This window comes from Glandiceps talaboti, chromosome 10, assembly GCF_964340395.1.
Source record: "Glandiceps talaboti chromosome 10, keGlaTala1.1, whole genome shotgun sequence".
Classification (NCBI taxonomy): domain Eukaryota; kingdom Metazoa; phylum Hemichordata; class Enteropneusta; family Spengelidae; genus Glandiceps; species Glandiceps talaboti.
Genome location: NC_135558.1, coordinates 8,480,143 through 8,495,000, shown reverse-complemented (window position 1 = coordinate 8,495,000; position 14,858 = coordinate 8,480,143). Strand labels below are relative to the sequence as shown.

The 14,858-nt window shown below is 34.5% G+C and overlaps 1 protein-coding gene across 1 annotated transcript in view; it reads right to left on the bottom strand.

The window, feature by feature from the left end:
* Positions 1–2,764, bottom strand: part of LOC144441359 (uncharacterized) — a 16,560-nt gene extending 13,796 nt beyond the window's left edge. Inside the window, exons 1-3 of the mRNA XM_078130914.1 lie at positions 2,751–2,764; positions 1,901–2,146; positions 1–1,438 (exon numbers count right to left, since the gene is read on the bottom strand). The exon at positions 1–1,438 is cut by the window's left edge and continues 1,386 nt beyond it. Coding sequence (XP_077987040.1) covers positions 1–1,438; positions 1,901–2,146; positions 2,751–2,764 — 1,698 coding nt within the window. The remainder of the gene's footprint in view (positions 1,439–1,900; positions 2,147–2,750) is intronic.
* Between the last annotated feature and the right edge of the window lie 12,094 nt (positions 2,765–14,858).

Sequence of the window (14,858 nt, the reverse complement as noted above, 5' to 3'; positions counted from 1 at the left end):
ATCTTCATCTTTGGTCTCTGTACTCTCTATATGCCCTCCATCTTTTGTACTAACTACTTTTTCATCTGACAAATTTTCGTTCAAACTGGTTTCATTATTTTCTGCTGTTTCTTCTGAAATATCTTTGGAAACTCCACTGTCTGACTGAAACTCACTCTGTGTGATATAAATATTTGACAAATCATTTTGCACATCTGCAACTTCTCCATTCATTTCAGTATTTCCAGTAGCACATTCAGAATCAACAGCTTTAGGTGTTTGAACTCTTCCATCTATATTTTCATCAACTTTTATTTCATTTCCAGTCTCTGTCTTATCCTTAGTTTCCGTTTCGCAATCCTTGGCTCCCGTTTGGTCATCCATGGTTTTCGTTGCACTATCCTTACTATCTGTTAGTTTTCCCTTGGTTTCCGTTTCATCTCCGGCAGCAGATACGTCTTCTTTTTTCACATCCATCATCTGCGTTGAGTCATCTGTCTTATCGGTATCCATGGTTACATTTTGAACTTCAGTATTTTCTTCTATGACAGCATCTACATCATTAACACTAACAGTTTCACTTTCCTTATCTTGTACAGGAGTAGCCGCCACACTCGTACTCACATCCTCTTTTGATTTTCCTTCCTCTCTCCCTTCAACATCTTCTCTTACTTCTGTCTCTGTTTGCACCTCGATATGAGATGTAGTCTTCTCATCAACATTTTTCTCCTGTTCTTTCTCATTACTAACTAATGTCACTTCCTTGTCAGGTTCTGCCTTTGTTTCAATGACTTGATCCCCATCATTATTTATAGTTTCAGGACCAACAGTCACTTTGTCAACCTTTTCTTTTTCTTCATTTATTTCTCCACTTATTTCTCCATGCTTACTAACATCGCTATTTTCTTCTGCTGTACCCTCTTTTTCAGACGACACATCTACATCAGTTTTTGATTCATCAACGTCAACCTTTGCATCACTAGTCTCTTTAATTTCCTCATCAACTTTTTCTGAGACATTATCATTCTGCACTTCTGTTCCTGTCTCCTCACTAGCTTCCTTGACAACCTCCTGTTGCTGGGTTACTTCAGTCCTATCCTCACTCTCTTGCCTTTCTTGTGCAACATCTTCAACCACATCTTCATTCTCCTTGATCTTATCCTCTGTTTCTTCCTCCCTAACATCACTATCCTCTTTGGCAGCCAATACTTCATCATTATCCTCATCATTACCTTTGGTATCCTGGCAACCATTTTCTTGAGTTGTGTCTTGCACCTCAGGCTCCATCCTCTCTGGGCTATCAGATAGTTTTACATCACTAGTAAGAGTAGAAGGTTCATTGTCCTGAACCTCGACAACATCAAGTTCATTACCGAACTCATCAAAGACCTCTTCATCCTCCTCATCAGGTGGGTACTCACCGGCTAGTTTATTTACCCACACTTGGGTTTCATCATGCCTACAGGGCAAAACAAATACAGAAGACGTATCTTACTATTTACGTCACAACTCAACAAATTCAAAAGAAACGAGTAAGACTTATAATATGCATATCAACAGACCTATATTATTATAAGTAAACTGAATATGCATGATTTTTAATATTACCATCAGTGAAGACTCCATTAATATTCGTTTACATGACTTGTGTCACTAAATGTGTAAATGCTAGTCACAGTGATATAAATGAAGAGGTGATGGCAGATATTAATGATCATTTTTCAGTATCGATTAAAATAAATTATTAATATTCCTAGTTGAAGCTGTAAATCCAATAAAAAAATTTAAATCTTCATTTTCGTTATACTTCCATATATTGATATTTTTAAAGTCTGATTTCCCTTGATTGTTGCCAGCTTCAGGTGAACTTTTAATATAATCTTTAAAATTCTATAATTCTGCAGTCACTTTGTACACTTACATGAAATCTTGATCTCTCTCTGCCAAATCTTGATCTGATGCTACGCTGGTTCTATGAATGGATTCCTGTGTTCTGAGACGTTCAAATTTCACATCCCGATCTTTCATTTTAAGCTGTGCAAGTAATTCTTTCTTCCTCTGTAACATACGACTCTGACTGGCTGAGTGTTCTCTTTTCTGTGCCACAACTCCCTTACATTGGTGCATACCTGGTCCATCCAGTTTGAAATCATGTAAAGGTTTTAATCTAGAAAAGAACAGATCGGTGAAAGTTAATCATTATATATTTATGCCCTCCATTCCATCTCCTTACATGTGTTGTGAAACAGTTTGTGTATTTCGTCTCGTCAGTGCAGTAAGGTCATATCTGCCTATACAATTGCATAGCAGATACGACCTTACTACACTGACGCAGCGATTTATATGTAGATCAGTAAATTAAATTTTTCATGTTTCGTTATAGAGAAAAATTATTGTCTGTATGTTGGGCACAACCAGTGAGGCAAGCGGAAAAGTCATGTTGGTGTCTGTATTTAAGTTTAGAAAGCGCAGAATTTGAACCATTCTAGGCCAGCACCCATCACAGTGCAGCCAACTTGTTTTTATAGTTTAAACTCTCTCAGTCAACTAAGTTAGTGTTCATGTCAACTTAGTTAATGTTGCTCCTTTAGTAAGGAGTTCAGTTCTAGGAACTAGAGCAAGTAAGGAAGACACTCGAATCCTCCCCAAATGTGCATTGAATAGTGTGTTGGGTACAGGTTTCTAGACTTTTTTCCCCAATCGGTTTAGTCTGGTTTTTTCCTGGATGGTCTTATGTACTGTAGAAAGGGTTGTAGTTTTTAAAATGTTACTTAGTGTTTTCCATGAGTTTCAGTCTTATTGCTTAGAACATCTCTAGTGGCAACTTCTTTGAAGGAATGTTTTGCTATATAGAAAGACTTTGTTACATTTGTCAATAAATATACTTGTGCGAAAGTCTGGCGAGATATCAATAAAGTGTGTGTTCACTTGGGATGTGACGCATAGGAGAGAGACGTACATCTTGTATACTTGCATGTACAACATACCTGGCTTTGAGTAGACGTCCATTCTTCCTAATAACCTGTGGTGGACGTTGTCTGGCAAAGGTCCTCGATACTTCTAATATACCAATTGCTGTCAATTCTTTCAATTCCTGACTGGGCGAAGGTACTCTGTCCTAAATATTGCAATTAAAATATCATGAAAATGTGGTTTAAATATTCCTTCTGTCTCTGTCAATTTTAACAATAAAGTGAATAAAAAAACCATTCATCTACTTTGTTTTGTTATTTTTTAACTTTTCAGCAAAAATTGGCTAAAACTTACCATGGCGAGATCATCCATTGAGGGCGACATTTCAGGTCCATGTTTGAATGGCTGAGATATTTGTGCATTTGGCTTTTTATTGGCTGGATCTGCTGCAACCAATGGCGGTACAGGATTCTCTGTTACATAGTGAACTGGTTTGGGCCAGAACTTGTTGCCTAGCGACCAGAGAGTTGGAGGTCCAGCCAAGGTAGCGGGTGACCTGGAAATTAGAATTCAAAAAAGTTCTTGTTTATTTATAATGTATATTTAATACATGACTGATGTGTTAATGACTTCCATTCTGTAGCCATTACACTGCTGTAGACATCTAAGATTTGCATAATGAAATAAGATTTAAGAGGTACATATATGAAGTTAGGTCAAACTCACAATTTTAAAATAGCAAAGAAATCACAGAATACCACAAGTTTCGCTTTCATTCTTTAAACAGGACTGTAAATGCATGGCCATCTATAGTATAATATTGATATAACTCTATAAGCAATCATCTTCATAATTACATGATAGAACCATGGTACTAAAGTATGACTTTTCCATTATTTATCACAATGAAACGAACACTTTTTTGTATCATGCCCTATTACTGTATTCCTGTATAATCTGACATTAATTTTATACCTTATATTAAAATCCTAAACCTTTTATTTAGAGTATGATTATTATTCTATACGTTTTAAATTGACCATACTCTATCATTGAATTTGAAGTGAGAATGTATCTGAACAATAGGTGAATGAACTTTGCGTTGAACTCTCATGAAGCTTTTGGAGGTCATTCGAATTGGAAACTTTGGATGATTCAAAACAGGTGATGTGGCTATGGTTATTATTAGGGGAAATACACAAAATAATTTCTGCTAGATCCTCAGGTACATGATACACAACACAACATTTTAAAAGGGTATCACACACAAATTACATTGGAAAAAAGTTACATCACTTAAAGATTTGTTCAATAAAGATTAGAAAGAATGTTCAAAAAAACTTTAAACTAATTTTTTCCTTGTCAATTCACAAGCTTAAGGGTAACACCAGAAAATACGATTTGCAGTTGTGACTGCCAAATCAATAACACATCAAATGAATTGATGAGGACATTCATCCTATGTGTACTTAGATGTTAAAGAGACAGACATTAAGTATACAGAAGTTGTATATTAATTCTGGTAGTAACACTGCTGTTAGAAAGATGAAACCATTACAGTTTTTCTATCGTTTACATTTATTGCCAACTTTCATTGTGAGTTCTTGAAGGAACGTGTTTCCATTTGCTTTGTTATCCAGACATAGCCAAATGGTTTCCATTTGTCCTATTGTACAATTTGTAAGGTCAGAGCAGAGAGTGCCACCCCCTAGTTAGTTGTAAGTAGGTCTCTTTGAATGGAGTATTTGCATCTGATCATTGATAAAAGGAAATAAAAGCGATTGAGATAGGGACTATAAATTTTGTACGTGATGAATGAATTGCAGTAGAATTCAATTTGATTTGAAGTTGAGACATGAACCACAGATAAGGAAACTGTGACAAATGTGCCAGGAGATATCACTTTGCCTTGAATTTAACATTCTCAGTTGTAAGATGGACATAAAACAAATATAAAGTTCATTTATTTTTTTTGAAACAGACATACCATAAAGATTGCATTAGTTTTAAATTTCAAGCATGACATATAGACCTGCCATGCTGTTGAGTTCCAAAGCAGAAAATCTGCTCCTTGCAGAATAGCATATTGAAGATTCATAGACTTGCTCAGATACAACTACTCCACTCAATATCAAGGGAAACATGGGGAATCACACAGGATCTTAAATCACTGTCACCCATACTGTGTATATTAGGGATTGGGGAGGGGGTTCAAACTGATATGAAGATAAATGGGGAAAGGTGACAAATCAGAATGAATAACAATTGTGGATTTGACAATGACTTGAACAGTTACATCTTTCTCACATCAGCTGTTACTTGGTGCACACTCAATAAGACTTACTCCAGGTAGTGTTTTTTCCTTCCTCTGGTTGCAGTACAGTAGAGAATAAAAATGTTGTATATGTTAAAGTGAAAAGACTTGAATGCATATATGCCTGTAGAATGTAACAATGTACTGGTAGTACCAGTATATATTTAATGTGATTTCACTATGGGTGTAGAATACATCATGTATAATGTATTATGTACTTTTGTACATTGTGTTCCACAGGTGAATTTACCATCGACAACCGTTAGGTTTGTTAGTTTGTGGCAAACAGTGGCAGTATGATGTAATTAGTGCCAGTGGATGATCAATACATTTTATGAATGTCAATGTTTCAATTTTACACAGGATGAGTGTGTGGATGGATGGAAGGATGGATTTTAAAAAAGTGAATTTGTTATTCAAAGGTATTTCATGACAAAAGTCTGCGATCGGATGCTTAATAAAAAAAATATGGTACATGTAAGTTGGTATTCCATCTTCATGAAAAAAAAAATACATACAATAATGGAACTGCTGCATACATTTCTTTTCAGTCAACTTTTCAAAGTTAAATATCTGATATGACTGCTATAATAATACACCAATAAATTGTAATACACCTTTGCTTTGTTTTGGTTATGGAAGGTTTTAAGTCATATAGGAGTTTTTTAAAGCTGGTCTGTAAATTGATATTGTTGGTTTAGTTTGTGCTTCTTTTAAAAAATTTCAATAAACTGACATGTGGGGGAAAAAAGTAAGAACCAAAAACTCACAACAAAAACAACAAAAAAGAAATAAAGGAACACACAGCAACAGGAAAAAAGATGAAAAACACTGAGATTGAGAAAAAATTACAGTACAAATGTACATGCATGTAAAATTGCATTGTAGTTTACACCTTGTTGATCACATACACGTGGATCACAAAGCAAATAAAACGAGTGAAAAAAAAATCAAGCAAGACTTCTGGAGTTATAAAAACAAAAAGTGTTGAGAAAAATGATTTTGAATATAGGGATTAGAGCACGGCAAACCAGGAATAACTGGGAAAACACTTCAAGCATGAAGATACTAGTTAAGTGAAGGAAGAGGGAAAACAGCATGCATTATATGGATGTAGGAATACTAACGAGGATTGGCTGGAGCACCGACTTAAAGCTCTTAGTTTGCCCTTTCTTAATTCACCTTTCTTTTTCCTAGTTAATACAGACAATTAATATGCATTAATACAGACATTTAATACGGAGCATTGGTAGGAATGTTTAACCGGAAAGTGCAGGAAAACACACCATGACAGGGTGACACACAGTCATGCGTTAAATTATACTGGGAAGGAATCAAACTTTGGAATGAAAAGTTTCATGAACGGTACCAAGTATTTATGTTATGTTATACTGATGTGGGGATGTATGATATGAAAATGTCATGATTATTTGATGTATACTTGTAATGCAGTGTTATTGTTAAGGTTTTGAAATTCTGGTAACAGAGAGCAAAAATTTGCATACTAGTACATTTCCCATAATTTTTTATGGGGAATCCCGTAAAACACCAGAGTAACATAAATTTTTACCTTCTTATTACCATTATCAAAATTACTGTAGTGTCATGTAAACTCCAAATTTGCAATATATAGTATCATGTGTTATGATGGACTGTATTGCAATGTACTGTGATGTAATATGATGTTATGCGATGCAAGGTAATGTTGTTTATGTATTGTAATGTTATGGCATGTATATGTATGCATTGTAATATACTGTCATGTACTGTAATATAAATGCATTTGTAACAGTAATGTTGTGTACCATTAATTTTTATGTATTGTCATGTGACAAAAGTCTAATGCAAATTAAAATTTGCATGATATGATGTAATGATATACAGTGATAATTAACAAGACAATGATTGACGATCTATTAAATTGTTGATATGAAAATGTTACAAATGCCTGGCACTTATGATATCTAGAATTTTAAACAAAAATTCCTTTTCATTTTTTTACTGCATAGGCAATTCAAAACTAATACCAATGTTATATCATAATAAATTGACAAAATTGCTTCTTCGTTTATCACACCTTATGTACATTCCCACAAAACTCAAATTTAGCAAACACTTTTTATTAAGTGTGTTAGTTTGATTTAGCAACCAACACCAAAAAACTACAACAAAATTCATTTTCAAATGTTTAAGGCTATTGTAATTCACACACACATCAAACCAAGTTTGTTACATGATACACACAGCACACAAAGCTTATTACTACTACTATTATTATTGTAAATGTTATTATCAAAATTAAAATCAAATGAACTACAAGTGGAAACATTTAGACCAGACTCCATAGTATCTAATACAAATACAGAATTCAATGACTGATATTGATTCAGAAATGTGTTAACTTCATTTTTGGGAATTCAATATCAAAATTGATTGGGTTGTGTTTTGACAGTATCTTGTGATTTGCTGCTACTGCTAAGTTATATAATTTATGTAACAGACTCCTGTGTTTGACAACATCTAGCATTAAAATGATTAAATTTCGAGGGGTCAGCGTATTTCTGCTATCCAGGAATATATCAAGATTGAGATTACTATTTTTCCTCTTGTAGGAAACTGAAGTAAATCGTCATCCCCTTGTCTGTAAGGTACACCATGGTGGGGCGCCCTCACACATCGGTCAACCCTTCCCAGGTGAAAGGAGGCCAGTGAGGGCGAAACGGCATGACATATCTTACAGTCTACCCCATCCCTACCCCCTTTATAATCATAACAAGTACACGCCAGTAATATCAGTAATATTTTACGAAGGAGAACCACATTTAATAGTAGAAGCTGGTGTCTGGTCTAAATGTAACTTCTTCATTACCAAGACATGTATTTTCTTATCATAAGTGTTCGAACAAACAAATTATTGCGAGAAGTTAAACACTGGTAATGAAGAAGTTAAACACCCCCATGGACCTTGCTATGGAACATCCCATCAACGCTATTTGCAATATAGTATACTGATGGGACAAACCATTATCAGAGATACATGGGGATGAAATTCTTCCACGCACAAAAACCGATGTTAGAATATCCTGTATGTTGAAATGGATAACTTACTTGTATACATTGTAGAATTCAATGGGCGTCATTGTTCCAGGGGTGTACATTTCTGTACGTGGTGACTGAATTGACCGTTGGATCATCATGTTGGCCCTACTAACATTTCCGATAGGATCAGCTGCCATTTGCATCCTATCAGATATCTTAGACCGTCTTGGAGACTTTCTTGGTTTTCCACTCGATCTCAGACTTCTTTCGTCATCTAAGAAATCAAACAAGACAAGGGAAAAGTAGATAAGTATACAGTTTTTATTTTTTGTACTAATGAAAGGATGATGAACAGAACCAATAATCAGCCAAGTTCTGCAAAGTAGCAAGTCAGTATATACCAATATCAATAATAACAGATCAAGTAAGAATTGGTGAAAATAGCAATCAGGAACATTATCCATAATCTAACATTTGTTTTATATTGTTGAATAAATGCATACTACTATATTAAAGGGGCACAAGCTGAGTTTATACATATTTGGGCATAGTTTCTGCTGCCTATTTAAAAGATACTCGATATACTTACTGGAGCACACTAACTTAACCACCACTTGCAATTAACTGAACTCAAACCTGGTATTGAGATATAACTCACAAGCGATCCGATGATGTAATTTATCATACATATCAAAAAATGTTCAGGATATCCCGACTATGCAATCAACTGTTCTAACAATGTCAGACGACAATCATATTTTTACAGAAGACATGCATCGATGTTAAAATCATACAGGAATGTGGTTTTATTTCTATTTTCACTTGAGTAAAAAGCGTACAAACTCAGCTTGTGCCCCTTTAAGTACTGTAAACATGAACAAACAAGGACAATGTATGTCAAATATCAATCAATGTTTGACAGATTAATTTTTGGTATATTAGTATCACAGAATAAACATAAATTACAAATCGAATGTATATGCTTTCTTTGTATTGTGTCATATTATGTATGTGTAATCTCTTGGAATGAGTGAAAACTACATGTATCAGCATTTAGTCATGTTATTCTAGTCACAACCAGCCACATACCTTCATGTATATTTTGTCAATGTCGGTATTGTGTCTCAAAAAAAGTCAAAATACAATCCCTGTCAACACTGTCACCCATATGTGCTTGAAAACCTGTATTTTTCTTTATTTGCTAGCACTGCTGCTTTATTACATTTCACATACTTTACTGCCATTAACCTTGTAACCATGGATACATTAACTTTGACAATGATGTGAATGAACACCAACAAAGGTGACAATAATAGGTTAACAAAACCACCAATCTGACTTTCTAGACACTTTTCTTGTTCACAGGTAGAATAAAAGTTGAAGCCAGGGGGTATAATTTGTACTTTAGAGGTTGTATACAGTAACACAATACTAGTTTACAAAACACTACTATAATAACCCGATCTGATTTGTATAAAGGTCCTGACTGTTGACACCATTGGAAACTAGTCAGACAATCGTAACACCCTGTTTAAAAGCTTACATTACAATTTTTGAAAGGTTTTTTTTTTTTTTTTTTTTTTTTTGTGGAAGATCTTTTTTAGGTTAACCTATGGTATACAAAACTGAATACACTATATATCCACACCAACATCGATAAATATTTTTGGTAATTCTTTTGATTTTTTACTATTCCTGTCAGAAAGATTTGAATTTTTTGGTTTCCCTGTTTGTGAATTATCCTGTGGTATACTGAATACATTGAGGGTTTTTTTTAAAGTCTTGATCAAAATCATCACATCTATTCAGTTTAATTCAAAATATGTAACATTGATTGAAATATTTATTTCAAAGAAATATGACACTTTCTCTAATGCATTCAAAACATGCTGATGCCTATTTTGGTGATTGCAGTAAATGGAGGTGATGACGATGTTACCAATGCAGGTAGTCTGCAAACTTATCCGGCTAGCTCTCATCGCCGTGAAAGAGAACCCTTCAATACCTTATTGCCGTGATGAAAACCAAGTGTAGGCAAACAAATTCCTGGCTAGTGCTCACTCACCTGACAAAACAGTAGTCCCTGGGGGTAAAGTGTTAACACTGAGAAATGGAGTTGGCTGTAGTAAAAAAAGGAAGAAAGGTAAATATGTATGCAAAAAATATGACATTTATCCAAATAAATGAATGTACTGTACTGTACTGTAATTCAGTTTTTAATGACAACCAATCTCGTGTTTTTTCTAAGGTTGGGGAATCCCGATTAACAGGAATGGGGAAAGGAGTAAAAGTTGCATAGTTTTGAATACAGTCTACCATACATGTACTTTTGTTTGGGAACCTCGGTAAAATCACTGGGGAGCCCTGGTAGATTTTACCTGTTTTAATACCACCTTTAACAAAAACACTGAACCAGCTTCGGTCATTAATTTTGTCAATAGTTCATGATATATCCTTTATCAATTTTTGTAAAACTGTGAATATATTCAAAATTGACTGTCTAAACTCAGACAACCAACACAACATGTTGGTTTTGGTTGTCTGGGATCACAGGCAAAAATACTCAAGGCCAGAACCTGACATGATTTGTTAACTTAAAACATTGCTTTATGCCATCAACACTATAATATATTCATTTCATTTGCATTTTTATGTAGACTGAGAGAGACAAAACACAAATCTAATCTTATCACACATCTGTACATTGTTTTATTTTGGTCAGTATAATGACATTTTGAGTTAATACTGGCAGCATTGAATGCTGAAGTCCATACATACATATCACTTTATGTGGAATGTAAGTTGCTGCAAAGTAAACAACTCAGTTAGTGTACTTCAGGGCAACAATGATATTGTGTGTATTGAAATAATCTGTATTTATCAACACAAGGTAAATGGTCATTTACAGTGGCAATATGTGGAGTTAATTTGTTGCTACCATACAGTATATCTACCTCAATAATTGAATTACTAGGTACAACAGTTATTCAGTATATAACACTTTATTCTATCTTAATATAGTGTACATGTTTCTCACAAACTGCACAGCTGATTTAGTATCATCTGAGATATTTTATTGTAGTGGTGGTACCACACATGTATTCAGTAGCACATCTTATGGGGGTGGGGGTGGGGGATATGAAAGGCTGAAAATTGACCTTATGTGTGATGTAGTATGATGAGATGAGGGTGGTTGAGACAAAAATGTTACAATGAAAATATTTATCTTCAAATGGAAATTCATCTGTGTTGGTAAACCATACTATTCAATTTGAACTTTTGTTCCAAACACAACTTGAAATTTTTACCTGAAATTTTTCACTGCACACTGTCTTTGTCAAAATATTTATGTTATAATTGTGTGTGAATTAAACATAATACATTTATACAACATTGATGATAAAACTGTGATAGTAAAAAATTGGCATTTGCTGAGCCTCTCGGCTTTTGGTAAAATTAGGTGTTATATATTACCCGAAGGGTAAGTGTAGAAGAAATGGACCACCTGTGTCTGACATCACAAAGTCAAGTTGTTCATATTAGGGTGTTATAGTTACTACCCCAGGTCAAATAAATGTATTTTATTTATACATAAATATAAACTAACCCAGTATCTAATCTAATTCTAACTTTTAACTTCAATGCAATACTATAATATTATGCGCATGTGTTATAAAATGTCTTTCTGTACAGTACACAGTACAAACATTATTCAAATTACATTTTATATATATTAATATAAGTGTCTCACTGGAGAGAACAGTGCTCGATGCAGTATTAGTAGCAGAGCATTGTATAATTTATAAACTAAATCCAAAGAATAAGGATGTTATTAGTCGTTACTTGGAGTTTCACGTTTCATCGGGCGACTGATAAAATTGAGATTGTTAAGGTCAATATATACAGTCTATATGTATATATATATATATATATATATATATATATCATGTATGTATGTATGTATGTATGTATGTATGTATGTATGTATGTATGTATGTATGTATGTGTGTATGTACATGTATGTATGTATGTATGTATGTATGTATGTATGTGTGTATATATATACATTGTATGTGTGTGCATGTGTATGTGTGTGTGTGTGTGTGTGTGTGTGTGTGTGTGTGTGTGTGTGTGTGTGTCGTACTGGATGCATGATGTAGAATTATTGAACCACAGACCCTACACGAACACGTCAGGTACACAGGAGTTCCTGCCATGCATGGATCCTCATGTTTATCCCAGTAACCAGTATTATGCACTTATTTGGACCACGTTTACACCTACTCAGACTTTAATTACAAAGTCTACCACCGCACCGGTAGAATATTGAAGTATTTCGGCCTTGTTAACGCTGCCCTCAAATACCTTTTTGTCACCTGAGCGACTACTTCGCAAAAAGTAATAAATAAGCAACCCTGTAAATTAAATCATTACTTATATTATGTTGCAGGAATGATTATGATGATCGGTGGAACTTACTTCGAAGGATTTTCTGGGTCTTGCTCTTGATCGAATAGAACTTCTACTGAGAGCTGATCGGATTTTGGAAGACTCTCTGTGTACGACTGGAGTAACGAAGACATTTTCTGGTATTCCTTCTGGTCGCTTATTACCTTTACCACTTGCGGGAGGCAGTCGTATTTCAACCTCTGCGGCTGGGTCACTCATTTTAGAGTCTTCACGATACAGTCTCGGCAAGTCAACTTGTTGTGGTAAGAAGCCGTTACGGTCACTACCCGCCAACGTTTGGTCCCGCCACCGAACATTTGGAGGTTTTGCAGTGGGGGAACCGCTGTCTACTTTCTCCATGATCATCATTTGCTCAAAAATATCACTTATTCACATTACATTCATATTCCATTTCAAAAAAAGTTACAGTGAAACTTCTAGCTTCGTCGCCATTTTGACGATGTCATTTGTCTACCAGTTAAATTGGGTGTACTACAACTGTAGCATTCCGACATATAAAAAAAAGTAGTTCGCACATAGACAGTAATTCTGCAAAATATAACATTTTTTCGAAGCCTGTAAAATATTTTTGACCATATCAGAATACCTAGAGGTCGAAATATCGAAATATCTACCAGTGATCAAAATGATATTCTGGCACAAATATTGCGGATGAATATTACCTAACTGTTTATATGGTTTGGCCCGTTGCTTAGATAATACTAGGTCAAAGGTTACTGGGCTGACCCACTTTCTTTATACAAAACTTTTATAGTATAGTGACAAAAAAAGTTCAGATGTCTCGCTATCATCAGTGTGTGTGTGGGGGGGGGGGGGATACTCTATGGATAGAAGAGAATTGTGGGAGTGGGAATACGTATTGTTCAAGAAGCCCGACAAAGTCAGACATTTATAAAATGGTCAGACATAGTCCTGCTTGCATACGGAGTAATCCGGGACTCGATTCTGACAATTGTCCCCGTGCACCGTCTGCAAACAGGACTAGGCCAGCTAGGTCAGACAGTGTTTATCATTCTAAGAGGTAAACATTGCAACGAACAATGAAGAGTAAGGAGGAGTTCAACAAAGCACATTTTGATAGTTAAATGAAAACTACTCCCCCTCTAAAATAGGCAAAAACAACAACTTGAAACGAAGTTATTTCAAAAACAAAGGAAAAACACTTTTAGCATAGTGAAACAGATATAACGTCCATCCCTAGATTTTGTCTGTATATACTGATACAATAAAAAGAAAGGGACTTGCACATATACAGTACAGAGTATTGCGATCACGAAAACGCTGTTTTCATTGTTAGCATAATTTGTCGCTAGAGGGCGATATTTTATTTGCGATACCATTGCACACCACTGGCACGTAAAAAAACTATGATAATGGTAACAGGCTTTGTTTTTGGACAAGCGTACTTCAAGTTCTTAGGTTAATGTATGTGCCAAATTATACGAAATTTGAAGAGTGCATGATACTGCTTAATTACTGAATATCATTAATTCAAAATACACAATAAAGGTAAAAGTTGTAGCAACAAACTTCATAGGACAGGTGCGTATTATTATGGTTGATATATGTGCCATATTATACGAAATTTGAAGCTTACATTTTTAAGAAACTGTACAGCCTGGTTACCTAAAATTATTAATTATGCAATTTTTTACATTAAAACTGTAAGCTATATCAAACAAATTTTATAGGGCGTATAAACTTTGTTATGTTTAATGTATGAAGCAAATTGTATTGACATTGAAGTATTTACCTAAAATAATTAATTATGCAAATTATTCGCTAAATCTTCAAGCGAAATAAACAACTTTTATAGCATATATGCACTCTGTTATGGTTAATGTACGTACTGAATTGTATTGAAATTGATGTATGTAGTCGTAAGATAGCCTAAGGATCGTTAATTACGCAAATTATTCATTAACAGTGAAAGGTACATCAACAAGCTTTACAAGACGTGTGTTTTCTTATGGTTAACGTATGTACTAAAATTAATTATATTGAATTTGAAGTATGCATTCTTCAGATATATCCAATTACCAAAAATAATTAATTATGCAAAGTATTCATTAGCTGTAAGGTACAAATATAATGTTTTCTGCTTGCCACAGTGTCTGAACTAACCCAGGGACAGTAGCACTTG